This window comes from Sceloporus occidentalis, unplaced genomic scaffold (assembly GCF_023333645.1).
Source record: "Sceloporus occidentalis isolate IW3139 unplaced genomic scaffold, rSceOcc1.0.p SCAF_1, whole genome shotgun sequence".
NCBI classification, from domain to species: domain Eukaryota; kingdom Metazoa; phylum Chordata; class Lepidosauria; order Squamata; family Phrynosomatidae; genus Sceloporus; species Sceloporus occidentalis.
In genome coordinates, this window is record NW_028316981.1 from 10,557,261 (window position 1) to 10,576,237 (window position 18,977).

Sequence of the window (18,977 nt, forward strand, 5' to 3'; positions counted from 1 at the left end):
TAATGCTTATTTCCAATGAATTTTATTCTGGTCTATATTCTTAAAAAATGGAAGAGAAGACAATGAGTCATACATATATCTCAAAATCCAAGGAAAGTTTTCCAATGAATAATGGGAATTTTGAGAGAAAATAATTTAGGAGGAATTGCACTAATTTTGACAAGTAACTGGGTTGCAGAAATGGACAAGTTTCAGACTTGACATTGCTGATGGAGATGCTGCTAGAGTGGCTTAAGCAAAAGCTTTTTGTCAGGTTCAACAAGTGGATGGGATTCCAGAATCCTGTAAAGAAGCCCAAGGTAAAATGACCATTAGTCTCCTCAAAAAGATCCATTTCAAAGTGGGTCTTGCTTACAAAAAGCAAGATCTGGAAATATTTGCAAAAATCCTTTCAGACAAACTGAAGCAAACCAATTTCTAGCACATTCTACAGCAGCATTTCACAGTTGTGTGAATTCGCAAAGTTAAAAACAAACATCACAGCACTTGCAGCACTGGATTTGTATGTAAGCTAAGTAAACTGTAGCAAAGGGCGTCAAATTTTGAGGGATCGTGTCCAAACAAACACTAAAATATCTCCCCTCAAAACCCAACAACTTTAAAAAAAACACCTTCCAATCTGTTAGAGAGCAATATATTTCAGAGGACAGGTTGAGTCTCCCTTATCCAGAATTCCAAAATATTTCAAAAACCAAACCTTTTCTCATGAGAGGCTGAGATAGTGACACCTTTCCTTTCTGATGGTTCAAACAAACTTTGTTTCATGCAGAAACTTATTAAATATTGTATAAAATTACCTTCAGGCGATGTCTATAGGGTGTATATGAAACATAAATAAATTTTGTATACAGACTTGGGTCCCATCTCCAGGATATCTCATTATATATGTATATACAAATACAGGAATTCCAAAATCCAAAAAACAAACAGAAAACCAAATACTTCTGGTCCCAGGCATTTTGGGTAAGGGAGGCTCACTCTGTATTACAATTTGTTATAATGACACACCATTTCAGGCATTACAATTTCTGCCAAAATAATTTTGAGGGTAATGCTACGAGATCTATATTGTTCTCATAGTTTTTTCCTGCCTTTGGCATGTCTTCATCTGGCCCTGTGGCCTTTACATGCAGAGGGCATCCTTGGTGGCGGGATCAGCGTGAAAATGGCTCTGCAATGAGGGTTAGGTGATTAATCTCTATAAGCTTTTGAAACAGACTGTTCTCCCAGTCAGGACAAGCCTGATGTGAATGTCAAGATGGCAGCTGCTCCCTCATTCCACATACAGAAGCTGACTGAGCTGGCAGTTGAATTTTACTTAACCTCTGATGATGGGACAGTGCCCACCACCACACCAGAGAGAAGGGGCTTTGGAGGCCCAGAATAGTTTGGTAGGAATCCTATTAGGCACACTGTTCTGGCTGCCCCACTTTTTCCAAGGTTGCTGTGGTCGTGGGATGGGGGAGCCAAAATCTACCAGGCCTGAACAACCTATTATACCTAATGCTTCATTTGCCTTCCATCATGGAATCAGCCTTCACAGCCTTCTCTCTCCTGTTGCCCCTGACTATGCAAGTGTGTGCAAATAGGACTGTAGCCATTGTGTGGCATACGTAACTCTTTCCAACAACAAAAAAAGAATGGCTGGGGAGTTCAGGAGAACGTCTGGGAGGTTACTGCTTCTGCCCTTTCATGCCTGGGGCCTTGGCCTAAGACTCTTGCCTGCAGCACCATGGTTAAGTCTTGTTCCTCTCACCCCGGTTTAGCTTGCAGGGGATTTCGCTCTACACGGCAGTGGTCAAAATGATTGCATTACAATCCAAGCTCATCTGGAACAATAAAAAGAGGATTAGAACGAGAAAACATTAAAAGCCACATTTCACTTTTCTGTTAAAAGGCGGTATAGTTATTACTGGACACAGTGGGGCATTTCCTCTGGACTACCATCCAGTGGTACCATTCTGTCCTACTCCATTATTATATCAATAAATCCCATTATTCAGTAGCCTCTGTAGGAAGAACTAATGCAAAGTAGCTCAACGTAGCATAGGTCCACATAGAAATAGTTGCAACAATGATATGTCAAGACGATGTAAGATTGAGGCCAGTGGGTATTGTGCTGGTGTGCCAAACAACTCAGATGGCTATTGAGTAATGGGACTTAATTTAGTGACCTGGGGCAAAAAGTACAAAGTGGACCCTGAGCACAGCCACCACCACCACCATTTGTCTGTCTATCTGTCAGTGTGGAAATGAGGAATAGGACAAATGGTCCAGATAATTTTTTCCTGAATCCAGTTTCAGGCTTTTAAAAGTGAATTGCACTTGGAAAGGACTGGAAATGAGTGCAGATGTTAAAGCACCAGTGTCATATGGCTATCCTTGAAAGACAAAACCCCTCTCCTCAGTTATTCCTCAGCACCTCTTATGAAATGTCAAGCTGCTGTGAATTTGGACCTGGCATACTGACTAAAATATTAGTCTTAAGTCAGATGGCTAACTTCAGTAGTTCCCAGGGCTACTTTCCCTCCCTGGAACCCTGGGATGGATTTCATATTGACTGCCAAAAATAGGGAAAGAAAAATGCAAAATTTAACAAGCAAGAAAGCATCTTTAAATACAATGGGACTTCCTTCTGAGCTGCTTTATAGCCCATTTCGGGAGAAAGGAGGAATATAAATCCAATAAATAAATTAATCAACATAGGATTACTGACATAGGATCTCTCTTCCTTGCTCCCGTCTGTCTCCTTGCCTGAAATTCCCTGGCTGGAGCTTCTAACGCAACTTACCCCCAGCCTGGCACCCTCTAAATGTCTTGGGAATGCAACTGCACTCATCCCCGGCAAGCATGCTCTTGACAAGTTGAAGTCCAACACATCTGGAATGTGCCAGGATATTCTATAGATGGGCAAAATTTGGTCCACAGATGGTGTGTTACCCCTGAACCTGCTTTTGCAACCTACAAGTCTCCACAATTTTTTTCGTCCCTCTCTCCCTATTTTTTAATTATGAAGAATGTGTTTTTTCCATTCCTTGAGTTGCTTTCTATCAAAGCACAGTGCAGGCCTCACCAACCCATCTCCTGGAGGTTGCAAAAATTCCCAAATCTGTAAGTGATTTTTGCATATGATTTCTAAAAAAGCATTTCTGGGTTTGATGCAGTTTATCCTGGACCTTGGAATTAAAAAGACCCAGGGCAGCTCTCAGACCATTTGAAGTTTTCTTCTTCTGTTACAGAAAAAGAGGCAACATAAGGTTATTAAGGCGCATTACAGACGCGCCTAAAAGTACATGCTCAGCACGTACTAGGGTTATAAAGGGGCGTCCCTTCCGGACGCCCCCAATCCTAGTACGTGCTTAGCACGTACAAAATGGTGGTGCCTGTTCTACACGGGGGTCGCCATGACGACGTCATCACTGCGCCGCCTCCAAACGAGGCTGTGTGGTTGTGACGTCGTCGAGCCGCGTGAGGGCGCCTAGAGCGCCCTTTCCGCGACGCGAGAAGGAGCTCCAAAATGGAGCTCCTTCTGAGGTTTGCGTCCCTGGTGCAGCCTTTAGACGGCTGCGCCAGGGACGCAAGGGAGAAAGGGGCCGAGCGGCCACTTTCTCCTCCTCCCCTCCACCATCGGCCTTTTGCCGCTTCCCCGCGCCTGGAAAGCGGTGGATTGGGGCCTCGGAGGCTGCCGTTGTGGCAGCTGAGGCCTTGATACAGCGGGGAAAGGGCCGGTTACAGGCCGCCCCAAACAGGCGGTCTGTAACGTGCCTAAGAGACCTTTTCTGTTGGTAAGGCCAAAAAAATTAAAATAAAAAATCACAGGAGTTCTCCCTTACCACAGCTGTGCTGATTTCCTCCACAGTGAGTTCTGAAGAGACAGCAACAAAACCTAGAAGATAGGAAACAGTCCTGGGGTGAATTTTAGCTTTAAAACAAACACACCCACACCCAGACGCACCATAGATTCTTCTGGGGATACAATAGGAAGTTTCTGACACCATTCACTGCTGTGGAGAAACTGGTTGAGAGACGCCACTCTTCCATGCATGTATGTCTACAACCTGGCAATCTTCCAATGAAATGAGTGGGCTGTAGGCTCAAAGGAGCAAACAGAAAAGGTTTCTTCTGTAGAGCATTATGTCAATGTGTAGAGGTTACTGCAAAAAAGATGAAGTGATGGTAATAAAGACAGTTCTAGAAGGGCATAAGGCAAATCCATGGAGAGGAGGTCTGCCTCTTACTCCTAGTCATGATCAGAGATGGGAAGGCCTGGACATAAGAAAGAAAAGTTTGCTCCCCTCCCTGCAAACATTTTCCCAGAACTATGGGGAAATATTATTTCTTGACTCAAAATAATTTTTAAAACTATGTAAGAAGAAAACTTTTATGTAAAACTATGCACAGAATCAGATCATTATAATGGTCCTGATTTACTTATTATGAAAATGGGTGGGCTATGGCTGCTTGACATTATGGCTGGACTTCTAAATTGCTGGAAATCTTACAGCATCTCTGACCACAATAGCTATGGGAGAATCTGCACAGACCAAGAGAGAGCAACCTCAGTTGCTGCTGTGGCAGTGGAGAGATCAAAGGGAAGGTGTGATGCCTCCATATTCTGCTCCTGGTTTTTTGGAGACATCTGGCTGGACATTGAGAAAAAAGAATTTGGACGAGACTGACCTTTAGTTGGGTTCAGCTGGAGCTCTAAGCTGCTTTTCTTAAAGTATGGATCAATGGCTACATATGGACTTTAGGGTTAAAGTCCTTTCAAAGCCCTGCTACTCTCTGCAGGACAAATCTTGCAAGCTAGTGGACACTCCAGTTGACTCCCTTCTCTGTTGTCAGTGACAGCAGCCACCACCAGCATCACTGGAAGACTGAGGTGCACCATTTCATTTTCCCACAATGCCTTAGAATCCCAGTACACCAGATCGTACATTTTTGTGGGTTTTTTGGGTTATGTGGCCATGTTCTAGAAGAGTTTATTCCTGACATTTTGTCAGCATAATGCCAGCCACAGACGCTTGCGAAACATCAAGAATAAACTCTTCTAGAACATGGCCATATAGCCCAAAAGACCCACAAAAAATCTATGGATGCTGACCATGAAATCCTTCGACTTCTCAGTACATCAGATACATTATGGATAATTAAAATGGAAGCCAGGCTCCAGCCACTCAGTGCTGCTCCAAGCCTCAGGCTGACTTTGGGAGGAATTACAGGATGAGCACCAAGAGTGGGCTCTGTCCAGAGCTCAGAAATATTTTTTCTTTTTCCTGAATCCCCCAGTCAATATGGCCCCCACCATGGGAGCTGTTGTCCTCAAAAGTTATGTTCTCAGCCTCTGGTCCTGACAGGATTCTAGGGCCCTGCTAAGGAAGTCAAAGAACTGGTGCCAACCCTGCTGCTATCAGAGAACTTTATAACTGTGGATGCTGGGAACTGAACCTTCTATATGCACAGCAGGTGCCCCCTGCTGAACTAGGTCCATTCTCCAAAGACCTCTCCTCTTTTTTCCCCTTTCTGAACCAAGTTTTCCATATCACTTTACTCACCTGTGTGAGCACTTTCATGTTCTGTCAGTTGAGAACGCCGGCTGAAGCTTTCTGTGCATTCGGAGCATTGATAGGGTTTCTTCCCTGTGTGAGCAGCACTATGTGTGATCAAGGATTTCTTCCAGCTGAAGCTCTTCCCACACTCAGAACATTTATACGGCTTCTCTCCTGTGTGAGTCCTCATGTGCACTATCAGGGCAACTTTCTGATTAAAGCTCTTGCCACAGTCAAAGCAGGCATATGGCTTCTCTCCCGTGTGGATGATCTCATGCCGAGCAAGGTGGTCTTTTTTATGGAAGCTCTTCCCACATTCGGCACAGGCATATGGCTTCTCCCCAGTGTGAATCCTCATGTGGTTGATCAGACCGACTTTCCAGTTGAACCCTTTCCCACACTCAGAGCACTGGTAGGGTTTTTCTCCCGTGTGGGTCCTCTTGTGGGTCATGAGACGGTCTTTCTTATAGAAACTTTTCCCACACTCAGAGCAGTCATAGGGCTTCTCTCCTGTGTGGGTCCTCATGTGTGCTACAAAATTGGCTTTCACGCTGTAGCTCTTCCCACACTCAGAGCACTCATGTGGCTTTTCTCCTGTGTGAGTTCGTTTGTGTGCAAAGAGTGATGACTTTGCATGGAAGCTTCTCCCACACTCGGGACAGTCATAGGGTTTTTCGCCTGTGTGGGTCCTCTTGTGCTGAATAAGGATCCATTTCCCACTGAAGGTTTTCCCGCATTCGGAACACATGTAAGGTTTCTCCCCCGTGTGAGTTCTCATGTGGACATTCAAGGCTGATGACCAACTGAAGCTTTTGCCACAGATGGTGCATTCGTGAAGATTCTGCTCCCCTGTATGTTTTCTCATGTGCATGATGAGGGAACGTTTCCAATGGAAGCTTTGCCCACAGTCACAGCATGTGTGCAATCGCTCCCCTGTGTGGGTTTTCTCATGCCGCAAAAGATAAGAGGAACATGAGAATCCCTTCCCACAGTGCGAGCACTGATAAGGCCTCTCTCCAGTATGGATTCTCTTATGTACATCAAGATATGATTTCAGGATGAAGCGTTTACCACAGTCAGGACACTCATATGGCTTCTCTCCCGTGTGAGTTCTCCGATGTGTAATAAGGCCTGAAATCTGCTTGAAGCTTTTCTCACATTCAGAACATTCATAAGGCTTCTCTCCCGTATGGGTCCTCTTATGAGTGACAAGAGTTGCACCATGATTGAAGCTTTTCCCACACACTGAGCACATGTAAGGCTTCTCTCCTGTGTGGATTCTCTGGTGTGTGATAAGGTAATCTTTGCGGCCAAAGCTTTTCCCACAGTCAGGACAGTCATAGGATTTCAAGACTGGTCCTACTGCATGAGTCTTCTTGTGCCTCCTAAAAGATGCCTTGTAACTGAAACACTTCCCACACTCAGAGCATTGGAATGGTTTCTCTGATGTATGGCTTTGCTTGTGTATTTTGAGGGTTCCTTTCTCACGGAAGCTCTTCCCACAATCCGAGCACTGGTAGGGTTTCTCTTCAGAATGAGTCCTCATGTGCACATTAAGAGCAGATTTGACAGTGAAGTTCTTCCCACAATCGGAACACTCATATGGTTTTTCCCCTGTGTGAATTCTTCTATGTACAACAAGGTGCGGCTTCCGGTTGAAGCATTTCCCACAGTCCAGGCATCTGTACAGCTTCTCTCCTGTGTGCATTCTTTCATGCAAAATGAGGGATCCTCGGCGAAAGAAGCTCTTCCCGCACTCGGAACATGTGTAGGGCCTCTCCCCTGTGTGGATTCTCTTGTGATGAATAACATATGCTTTTTCACGGAAACTTTTCCCACAATCCAAGCACTGGTACGGTTTCTCCTCTTCATGGCTTGCCTCATCACTGAGAAGATCTGGATGGGAAGAAAAACACTGGCCACGCTCAGAGCAAGCATACAGCTTCTCTCTGGCATGACCCCTTTCATGAATAACCAACTGTGACCTCTTATGGAAACCTTGTCCACAATGTACACATTTGCATGCATTCTTCTTCACTGATTTCCCCTGAACAGCTTCCTGGGGACCTTCTGCACCTTGAAGGATTCTGGGCATCTCTTCCATCTTACCAGCAGAAATAGAATTTCCTTCTACTTTTCTAAACACTGCTCCCTCTTCTGGCTCAGGTGTTTCCAGTTGAGTGTTGTCTTCTCTCTCTTGGACTGGGTCACTGCCTTTTGGAACAACGACAAGAATAGTAAGTGGCAAAAAATGCTGAAGGGCGGAACATTCCTTTATCCTTTGCATTTAATTTCCCACCAGTTAGCATTTCATGACCTTTGAACATACACAGTCTTTAGTGGACTGTCTTTAGGATTCTGCCTTAACTTCTAGGTTTTTATACTTGTGCAAAGCTTGTGATTTGTTTAGGTTACCAAAAAGCTCCCCAATTCTGTGTGGGTACTACTATTTTGTCTATATAGGGGACAACACACAAAGAAAGACAATAATTACAACTGTAACTTCTCTTAAACTGACATTAACAGTCATTCCTTCTTTAGTTTCACATCATATCTTGGCCACTGGGGCTATCCTGGGGATTTCCAGGAGATTCAGACTGTGCAAAATGCAGTAGCTAAGCTTCTAGTGTATATTTAAAATGCCTGACAACTGTAACACTGAGACACAATTTCCAAAATACATGAATTGAGACCAGACCTGTATGATGTTCCTCTCTGATGTTTTGCCCGGCTTATACTAGCACACCAACAATGCTAATTTATGAAGAAGGCTGTGGCCACACATGATTTTATTTAGGGAAGGAAACTATGCACAGCTCCAGGTATTGCTGAAGTGCAGCTTTCAGATTCTCCACCTTCGGCTGTACTAGCTAGGACTATCAGGAGCTGCAGTCTAACAGCATCTGCCCAATTCCCATCTCTATCTTAGTGGCAACAAAATACCAAGTACTGAGTTGAAAATGCTGGTGCTTCATTTGGAACTAACTTGTGCAAGGGGGCAGGATTTTTTCTGCTTCACTTCAGGCAGCAAAATATCTTGATCTGCCCAGCAAAGGAGGGATGCCTTTCCTACAACCCGCACTGGGATAAAAAAAAGCAAAACAGAAGACCACCCTCATATACATCATCTTAAAAAGACATTTCCCCATCACATGCAAATTTAAAAATTAGTGAATAAATTAATAATTATACAAGCATGCATCTGTCTATTTGTTGTTCTTGTTGTGTGCCTTCAAGTCTTTTCCAATTTATGGTGAGCCTAAGGCAAACCTATCATGGGGTTTTCTTGGAAAATTTCTTCAGAAGGGGTTTGCCACTGCCATCCTCTGAGGCTGAGAGAATGTAATTTACCCAAGGTCACCCAGTAGGTTTACATGGCCGAGCTGGGATTCGAAACTTGGTCCCTAGAGTCCCAGTCCAACACTCAAACCACTACACCACAGATTAGGGCATCTGTGCCTATATTGTCTATTTAATATACTGACACATTACTCTAAAAGTTAAAGTAAACAAAGAGATTTTGTAGCACCTTTGATACTAACTCAAAAGTGCCACGAGATCCCTTTGCACACCGATTTTCCAGAGTAAATAGCTATATCTTTGAATTCTTAAAATTAAAGTACAGAAGAGGCAGGAAGAAGAGGAGGTAAAAAGTAGCAAAAAAAACCCAGAACAATTGCCAGATTTTTAAAAATTGCTGTTTTAAAACCTAGGAGATAAATGGTCCAGCCGAGCTTTCAAAACAACTTTCCCAACCCACCGACTTCCTGATGGGTTAAACTACAACTCCCAGTGCTAAAAAAGAAATTCATTCTGGCTCCCAAATGCTTTTGGGTGTGCAGGAGAGGCAGCCCTTCCTCAGAGGCATACTGCCGAGAAACATTTACCAGGATAAGGGATATTGTAGTTCCGCTGCATTTGAAAAACAACACACATTCCCAGCATCTGGTTTCATTGGCCTTTTTTTTTTTTTGCGTGTCTGTGGTGACCTTCAGTTTATGTGTCCAGCTGACAGCAGCTCCCACCATCCCCACAAATAGGGCTGCTAGAGTGAAAACTGGAGACTGCTCCTGTACATTTAATGGTTATGTATATAGCTGGAAATTTGAGCACGTGTTGACTCTCATGCAACCAGGTCACAAGCAACACCTGCTGAAATTCCCTCTTGTGTACCAGTAAAGGTACAGGAGTCATTTCCAGTTCCATTATGGCAACGTTACCCTGAAATCAGGACTGAGGAAACAAGCTGGATCATGTCACTTCAGACAATGAGCATATCACTTCTGGATACTCCATAATAAACTTCCCCAAAGAGCCTTCTCCAAACTAGTTCTCTTGGATAGCTCCCATTAGTCACAGAGATAAGGCCAATGATGAGAGATCCGTGCATTGAAGTACAAAATATCTAAAAGACCTCAAGTTGGGGAAGGTGCTCCTATATATTAAAAACAGTACGGGGAGCAACAAATCACAGATGAAGGACATGGGTAGAGTGACCTGAACAGGCTACAATGGAAAAGCTATTGGTCTACAAGTGGAGTTGACAATTTCTATGTTTGGGAGCTGACCTATAATAAAATAATATATATTATATTATATAAAATATAAAATTTATAATATCCAAATAAACATGGCCCATCACAATCTCTATGGAACACAATAGAGCACTGAAGGGGTAAAAGTCAGAAAGTGACCATAAGCCTTGTGTGAAGAGGAGACATGTTGAGGGGGGGCAGTTTGCTTCATTATAGAAAATATTGTAAGTTCCTGGTGATTTCAAGTTAAGTTAAACATGTACAAAAGAGTCTGAACCATGTTCCAAAACATCTTCATATACGCTATTGAAAACAGCCACAACACTGGAATGAAATACAAAGAACAAGCGTGAAAATTATGCTTGCTCCTTAGGTTTGCTTGTACAGCATTCTTCTCCATTTTAAGGAAGAAAAGAGTTTGTTTTAGGCTCATCAGGGCCATTTTTCTAAGAACCAAAAGCGACCAGACTGTTTTGAAAAAGCCCCCATGAACCTAAAACAGGCCTCCCTTCTCTCCCCAGATGTAGGCTGACTGTATTTCCTTGAGACAAAAATGAGACATTGGGATGGCAAAAACGGGATGAGGGTATGTAATATTCCATATTCATGGAAAAGTAAGACAATAACAAGGGTTTTATTACATGAACATATTGATCTAACAATTATTCTTCAATGACAGAACTCATACAAAAGTTTAGGCAGATGTAGAGGGGAACTGTATTTCACCACGATGATACCATGAATATTTCTCTGATGAAGTAACCTTATGCAGCAAATTTTGTTCTTTTAGCACCTTATCATAAAACGCCTCACACTCCATGACACAATTTTGTTTTAGTAGTTCCAAATGCTTCACTTGTTCCAGACTCTAAATTGTTTACAAGATTTTCAGTTGGTGAAGTTGATGGCTGCCTCAGTAGATGAAACATTATCCTTTTCAATGGAACTAAAGTATAGTTTCTTTGTGGGTTTTTCAGGCTATGTGGCCATGTTCTAGAAGAGTTTACTCCTGACGTTTCGCCAGCCTCTGTGGCTGACATCTTCAGAGAACTAAAGTATGTTTGGAACGCAGCCCCTTGACTTCTTGCATATGACAACCACGATTTTAAAAACAGGGATCTTCAAACCATTTTCACAATGTAACAGGGCATTTTTCTTGAGAACGGAAAAAAGCTGACATTTATATTAAAATAACGGGACAGTCTGGAAATATGAACAAAATGATACTGTTCAGTTTAAAATGGTACATATGATCGGCCTACCCAAAAGGGGCAAAATAGGTTGGACCAGGTGCTATGCAGCCTGCAGGGCACACTTTGCCAATCTTGGCATGGAACACATGGAAGAAACTTCCACGTTCCGTTGGGTGAGTGGGCGGTTGAATCTTCTACCTTCCAAGCTCTGAAAAGAAACAGAAGGTGGTGTGGGGAAAAAAAGAGAAAAGAATGGGTTTATGCTGTGTGAGAATCACACCATACGTATTTTTCTTCTTCAATCATATTTTCTTTATCCTGGGAGCTCTGATTGTAGGCTGTGGGGTATGGATCTTGACTGAGAAAGCCCCCTTCACCTTGTTCCTGCAGGCCTCCTCACCCTTGATCAAGGTGGGCATCTACGTCCTTATCGGAGTCGGGGGTATTATATTGCTGAAGGGGTTCCTGGGCTGTGCAGCCACTTTATTTGAGATCCAGTGTTTTTTGGGCCTGTATGTCATCTGCCTGGTGCTCATCTTCGCAGCCCAGATGGCAGCTGGGCTCTTTGTGTACTTTCAGGATACAACTCTCAGAACCAAAGTATCGGATACTTTCACACAGCTTCTTCAGACTTACAACTCAACAGATAAAGTGAATAAAAGCCTGGAGACCGTGCTGGACTATGTCCAGGTCCATTTCTCTTGCTGTGGCTGGACGGGACCAGAAAATTGGGTGGTCAACATGGCCCTTCAGGAGAGAAACTTGACCTACTACCCCTGCTCCTGTGACAACAGCACCATGACACAAGAGGGCTTTTGCCCCTTGGAGAAGGCAGCAGCCTCTCAAAACATCACGGTGAATGACTGGCCAGTTAGACAGCAGGGATGTGAGAGAGCTGTCCATACATGGATGGAGGAGAATTTTGACATTATTATTGGTGTCTCCATAGGGTTGGTGCTCTCAGAGATGTTGGGCATAGTCCTTGCTTTTTGCCTCTGCAAGAAGAAAAGATGGAGACTCTGAAGATGGTGAACCCGCCTCCCTACGCACACTTCCCAAAACACAGACATGTCTGGTTTCAGGGCTACTCCAAAGCAATCAGTATCACTGATTCTTTAGACTTGGGACTGTGTTTAGCACTGGCCATCGTTCCTGGAGTATCCAACATTACTGTGCACGTATGGGACTGCTATACATTTTTGGAAGGATAAAAGGTTTGGCACTTCCCCCCACTTTCTAATTCTCGTTAGGAAGGAATCCACTTCATCTTCCTCTGCTTGCGTGGCACCATTTGCCTTTGCCACCGGGACTGTTTTAGACAGTCTTTCCCATATTTTGATCCACTTTGGACCTTCTGTGACAAGACTGGGGATACTCTGGTTCTCAACTATCATTGATCTGTGCACACAATAAACCTTGCATTCTCTTTTATTTGGCAGAATTGTGGGGGCTTTGATCACCAAGTACTCTCTCTTTTTAAGCACACATGGCAAAGAAAAGAGCACCCTTTTTCTAATTCATCTGATAGGCCTCTGCCTTTCTTTGCTTCATGGTCTGGCTCTACCGCTAGGCAAAGTGAGGCAAATCTCCCTCAAGAAGTAGATTTGGGATAGTGCAGAAAGGCAGTAATTCCTTGGTTATCTCACCCATTACTGTTTGCAGATGGGAAGAGGTGTTTGTAGGAAAGGAAAATGAATGTAGCTCGACTCCAACTCCCACCAGTCACCACAGCCAATGGTCAAAGATGATGAGGAATCCAACATCATCTGGTAGGCCATGGACTCCTCACACGTGTTGTGGCACTTTTCTGTCTCAGGAGCCAGACTAACTTGGCTGACTTTGGGTACTATACATCATGACTTCATGTGTTTGTGTGGTCAGCTGCCGCTTTGCTTCAGACAGTAAAATGACTAATTTCTCAGATTTACTAAACTCTCTCTTGAATCTACTGTTATCCATCTTACTATGTCCCTTGTCTTTTTAAAAAAGATTCCATTTCACTTATTCTATCTTGGGGAACCACCAAAGAAAGGCCCTGATTTCATCTTCTAATTTAACCAGTAATAATTTTGTATGTGGGGGGAGAGCTTGGGAGTATCAACTGAATGTCTTTTAACAAAGAATGTGATATACAGCAGCAGTGAATCTGCACAGGCTAATGGGAATATGCTGTTTGATTGTCAACTTTTATAACAAGAGAGGACAAGGAAAATGCTTGTCCTCCAACCGTGTATTCATTTCTTTGGTGAGTGGTGGCTTTGAAAGGTGGCATGTGACAGCCAGCTATGTATGGGGTTACCATATATTTTCTATTTTCCAAGTCACTGATTCTTTTCCAGAGCTAACATTCCCTTCCTCCAATTTCTTGGACATATCCTCTTTCAGAGCTAACATTTCTGTCTGAGTGATTTTAAAACATTCGGGTTTTCTTTTACAAGATCTGGGTTAGAGGAAGCGGATGATCAGGTAGTAGAGCTCTGAGGAACAGAGATTGAAGCCACCACTGTGGTTGCTGGGACCATGAGCAACCTCCATCCTGAGAGAGATGCCCATTGGGGAGGAAAACAGTGAAGAGAAAGACGCCCCTTGCTGTTGCTGGGATGGTGTTCAGCTGTTAGGAAGGGTTGTCTTGTCTGTTGGACTGACTCACTTGAGCAGTGGTGACTTTTCACAGGTGCTAGGAGCTTATAGGGTATTTAACATAGTAGTTGTCGTTGTTGTTGTTAACTGCCCTTGAGTTGACCTGAACTCATGGTAACGCTGTGAATGAGACATCTCTAAGCCCCACTGTCCTCAACGTCTCTGCTCAGGTCCTGCAGATTCAGGCCTGTGATCTCCCTGATTGAGTCCATCCGTCTTGTCTGTGGTCTTCCTCTCTTTTTTCTACCCTGAACCTTTCCCAGCATTATTGTCTTTTCTAGTGAGCTGTGCCTCCTCATGATACAAAAGGCTTCAATTTGATCATCTTGGCTTCTAAGCGTATTTCAGGCTTGGTTTGTTCCAGGATGAAACTGTTTGACTTTTTGGCTGTCCACGGTATCTTCAGCACTTTTCCCCAGCACTGCATCTCAAATGAATTGATTTTATCAACTTTCTTCACAATCCAGCTCTCACATCCATACATGATGAGGAGGAATACAATGGCTTGGATAATTCTAAGTGCTCAGTTGTATATCTTTGCACTTTAGAATCTTTTCTAGCTCTTTCGTGGCTGCCCTTCCCATTCCTAGTCTTCTCCTTATCTACAGCCTCCATTCTGTTCAACGTTTGATCCAAAGACTACAGCCTCCATTCTGTTCAACGTTTGACCCAAAGTACGGGAAATCTTTTAACAATTTTGATTTCTGCATTGTCAAAGCTGAATTTATGAGGTCCTCCATGGTCATTATTTTTGTTTCCCTTATGTTCAGCAGCAAACCTGCTTTTGTACTTCCTTCCTTAACCTTTGCTAGTAATATTATGTCATCCACATATCTTAGATTGTTGATGTTCCTTCTTCCTATCTTCACTCCTCCTTCTTTTAAGTCTAAACCCATTCTTTGTATGTTTTCTGTGTACAAACTGAATAAGTAGGGTGAATTGTCACAGTGATCAAAAATTTGAAGTAGTCAGTAAATGTGTCCTCTTTTATTGCTTTCCAAAATACGGTAGCATTGGCTATGTAAAACACTGTCTGCTGCCACAGATGAATGGTAAGCTATCATTTAGAGCATTGCTGCTTTCCATAGGGGAAACCTACTCAGTGAGTGGCTGAGTCCTCAAACTGTGCCCTTTAAGGGCAGCATTTAGTAGTAGTGTCACAAGGTGGGCACCCAAAAGGGTGACATGATTTAGGCCAGGAGTGCGCCATAGAATCATACAGTGGAAAGAGACCACCTGCCATGCAGGAAGACTCTATCAAAGCATCCTGACAGATGGCCATCCAGCCTTGGTTTAAAAAACTCCAAAGGAGGAGACTCCACCACCCTCGAAGGGAGTGTGTTTCACTGTCGAACAGTTCTTACTGTCAGGAAGTTCTTCCTAATGCTGAGTTAGAATCTCTTTTCCTGTAGTTTGAATCCATTGCTCTATGTCCTCTGAAGCAGCAGAAAACAAGCTTGCTCTATTCTCATTATAACATCCCATCAAATATTTAAACAGGGCTATCATATATTAACCTTCTCTTTTCCAGGCTAAACATCCCCAGGTCCCCAAAGAGCTCCTCATAGGGCATGGATTTCAAAGCTTTCCTTCAGAGATCTCTGGGTTCTCTGCATCAGTTTACTGCTCTTAAACCATATAGCACTTACAAGGAGGACTATTAATTTATTTAAGCATTTTTGTATTTCCTCCCAGCCCACAAGAGCTCCTAAGGCAGGGGTAGGCAACCTTTTTGAGCCGGGGGCCGGGTTGCTGTCCCTCAGACAACTGGGGGGGCTGAAGCCAAAAAATAAATAATTAAATATTTTTAATTTTTTTAAATTAAATAAATAAAATATAAAAAAACAATTCCTACATACACTGCGCACATCATATTTTGAAGTAAAAACCAAACCAGTCGTCATGCAACCTCTCTCTTTTTTTCTTTTCTCTTTTCTGCAGCCTTGCAGTTCTGCAAAAGCAAACCCCCTCCCGCCTCTTCTGCACACAAGACTTTATTAGGAAGGAAAGGGTTTGAGAAATTAACTACTACTTCTTTCCTTCTTTCCTTTTTTTTTTGCCTTGGGCATGTCACACTCTCTCAGCCTCAGAGGATAGCAATGGCATCCCCACCCCCTCTGAAGAAAACTGCCCAGAAAAACCCCACAGAAGCCATAACAACTTGGAAGGCACACACAGCAACAAATCCAAACTTTGCCCGGGGGGGGGGGGGGGGGTCACACTTTCTCAGCCTCAAGGGAAGGCAACGGCAAACCACCACCACCTCTGAAAAAACTTTGCAAAGGATCGTTTCATAATAAGTCAGGAAAACGACTTGAAGGCACACAACAACAACCACACCTCCCAGCCCTTGTATCTTGAAGGCATGAGGGCACAGATGGCAGAAATGGACTTCCCTTTCTGGCCAAACACCCCCCCCCCCCAATACACACACACACACACACACAATTCCAAAACACACACTAAGCACATTTGGGCATTTCACATGACTTTACTTAACATGGCAATCTCTTGCATATTTAATCAGAGGCTTATTGCAGAACCAAACTCTTTGGGTTTCACACTGAACATGGTTTAACATGGCTATGCATATATTGAACATGTCCAAGTGGTTTCACAAGAAGTGGATTTGCTGTTTCAGGTTTCTTGCACCAACTATACTTCTCAGAAGTGTGTACTTGGTCAAGGGACTTTGGTTTTTCTTCACTGCACATGAGTTTGTAAAAATCACAGCAATTTACATTGGCCTTGCCTCAGAGGCTTTCTGATATCAATATCACCATTAAAGAACCAAAAACACACAGAAAAGGCACTTTGGAAAGTCACACTCTCTCGGCTTCTGAAACAGTGCCTGCATGCCTCTGAAGCTGACTCATATCATCATCATCATCATCATCATCATCATCATCATCATCATCATCACACTATCATTGTCAAAACAAGGGAGACTTGTTAGCATTAAAAGTACCAAAAATAAAAACAACAACAAAAAAAACCTTGTAGCCAGAGGCCTCTGGCCACTCACCACCTCCTCCTCCTCTTCCTCCTGTCCCCCCCTCCTCAGGGAATTCTGAGAACTGTAGTTTTGTGAGACATTTTTTCTTCTCTATCAGAGCTCTGGTGCCACAAGAAACTGCAATTGCCAGGATTCCCTAGCACTGAACCAGAGTAGTTAAAATGGTCTCAAATGGGATTATTTCTGCAGTGTAATCTGGACTTTTTCAGAGAGAGAAAAAAATCTAGGCTCAGAGCTGGAGAAAGCTATTGGCCTTCCAAGAGGCCATTGTAACTCCAAGACAAAAAATGGTCTTCCTTCAAGTGTTTCAGCCATTACCTGCTAGTTTCTCCCTCTTCTTTTCAGTTGTTTCGTTTCCCTCTCGCATCTCTGGTCCAGCCAGACCCCCAGAATTCTCTTCAGCTTCCAAACTCTTGCTTCCTTCCCATGAGGCCTCACCTGGTTCCCCGTCATCATCACTCTGCCACATGTCAGCTGCTGAAAACAACGAAAAAGAAGTGTATGTGTGTTTATACGAATAAGAGAAAGAGCCTCAGACCAAGTCTCCCCATAGGCTGCTTCTACACACCAGAAATAATCCAGTCTGACCCCACGTTAACTGCCATGGCACAATGCTATGGCATTCTGGGGATTGTAGTTTTGTGAGACATTTAGGCTTCTCTGTGAGAGAACTCTGATGCCATGACAAACTACAGTTCCCAGAATTCCATACCATGCCATGGCAGCTAAAGTGGGGTCAAGCTGGATTATTTTGCAATGTGGATGCAACCCACAAAGAAAATGTCCAAACAAGAAAGCTATTCTGCCTGCTCATTATTAAGAGAAAATCAGTATTACTGTATATACTCATGTATAAGTCTAGAAATTTAGGTCAAAAAACTGACACAAAAAACCTGAGTCGACTTATCCATGGGTCAATGTAGTACTGTATCTTAACTCTTATTTAAAAGAAGGAACCATCTTCTGGTGAAAAGCAGTATAATATGTGAAGCACCGACCCCCTCTACTCTCTTATCCATCCAGTCTTAAGAGTAAGCACAAAGAGTTATGTCTGCTGGAATTTTGTAAGTTCTTTGACATTGTTTTGCTTTGCTTCATCCTTTAGATCGTTTGCTATGTGCCCCTAAATTTTACCCTTGACTTATCCACAGGTCATAGCAAAATCCATAATTTTGACCTCAAAACTTGCCCTTGCAGGACTCGTATACACGAGGTCAACTTATAGTCGAGTATATACGGTACTTCTACAATGTACTTTTTCACAGAGGTATAGATAACATGGCCCTCCAGATACTGCACCATAACTCCCATCAGCACTGACCGATAGTGGTGGATGATGGAAGTTGCAAGAAAACATGTGGAATCTCCTTCCCACATTTATAATGTGAACGATCCGTGGGGAGGACACTTGGGATGCAGTGTATCTCTTATAGGTCTTACTGCCCCACCTCTCATCCTTTAGCCACAAGCCATTTACTACCAACCCTGCTCCTCCTTGACCACACGCCTTTTTTGAGAGATATATCAATGAACTCTTAATACATATAAATGCTCCTGAGCATGTACAAAGCATTGTCCCTTCACCAGTAAGTAACAGCAACCTCTCCCTCAACTGTCAGAAGAGAAGAGTAAGGCAGACGGCAGAGATCCAACCCGTCACACACACTTCTTTTGTCACAATCATTCTCTCTTGGTGCATCTACACCAGGGGTAGGCAACCTTTTTGACCCGGGGGCCGGGTTGCTTTCCCTCAGACAACTGGGGGGCCGAAGCCCAAAAATAAATAATTTAAAAATTAAAAAAAAAGTTATATAAATAAATAAACCGGGACAAATGTAGGATGACATTTTCAAATGGAGGACACTTTTCCAAAAAAAATGGAGGACATGCAAAAAAATTTGCTGATTTTTAAAAAAATGTTAATATAAATGCATGTTTCTGAGGCGTCTATAGACAATTGCCCCCCCTTGCCTGCCTCCTCCTGATAGGCCAAAGGCCCCACACCCTCGCGTGAGAGGCCAAAGGCCCCGGCGGCAATCGGCAG

General features: G+C 43.3%; 1 protein-coding gene and 1 pseudogene across 8 annotated transcripts in view; one reads left to right on the top strand and one right to left on the bottom strand.

Moving 5' to 3' along the window:
* The window catches only part of LOC149320698 (uncharacterized), a 49,554-nt gene continuing 30,577 nt past the window's right edge, over positions 1–18,977 (bottom strand). For 4 of the 8 annotated variants that reach the window (XM_089502783.1, XM_089502761.1, XM_089502774.1 and 1 more), the window contains exons 8-11: positions 17,252–17,410; positions 5,556–7,763; positions 3,834–3,886; positions 1–1,829 (exon numbers count right to left, since the gene is read on the bottom strand). In XM_089502783.1, coding sequence (XP_089358909.1) covers positions 1,785–1,829; positions 3,834–3,886; positions 5,556–7,763; positions 17,252–17,410 — 2,465 coding nt within the window. In that variant the 3' untranslated portion in view covers positions 1–1,784. The other 4 variants (XM_089502811.1, XM_089502767.1, XM_089502768.1 and 1 more) reach the window with 4 other exon arrangements.
* LOC149320699 (CD82 antigen pseudogene) lies at positions 11,530–12,300 on the top strand (annotated as a pseudogene).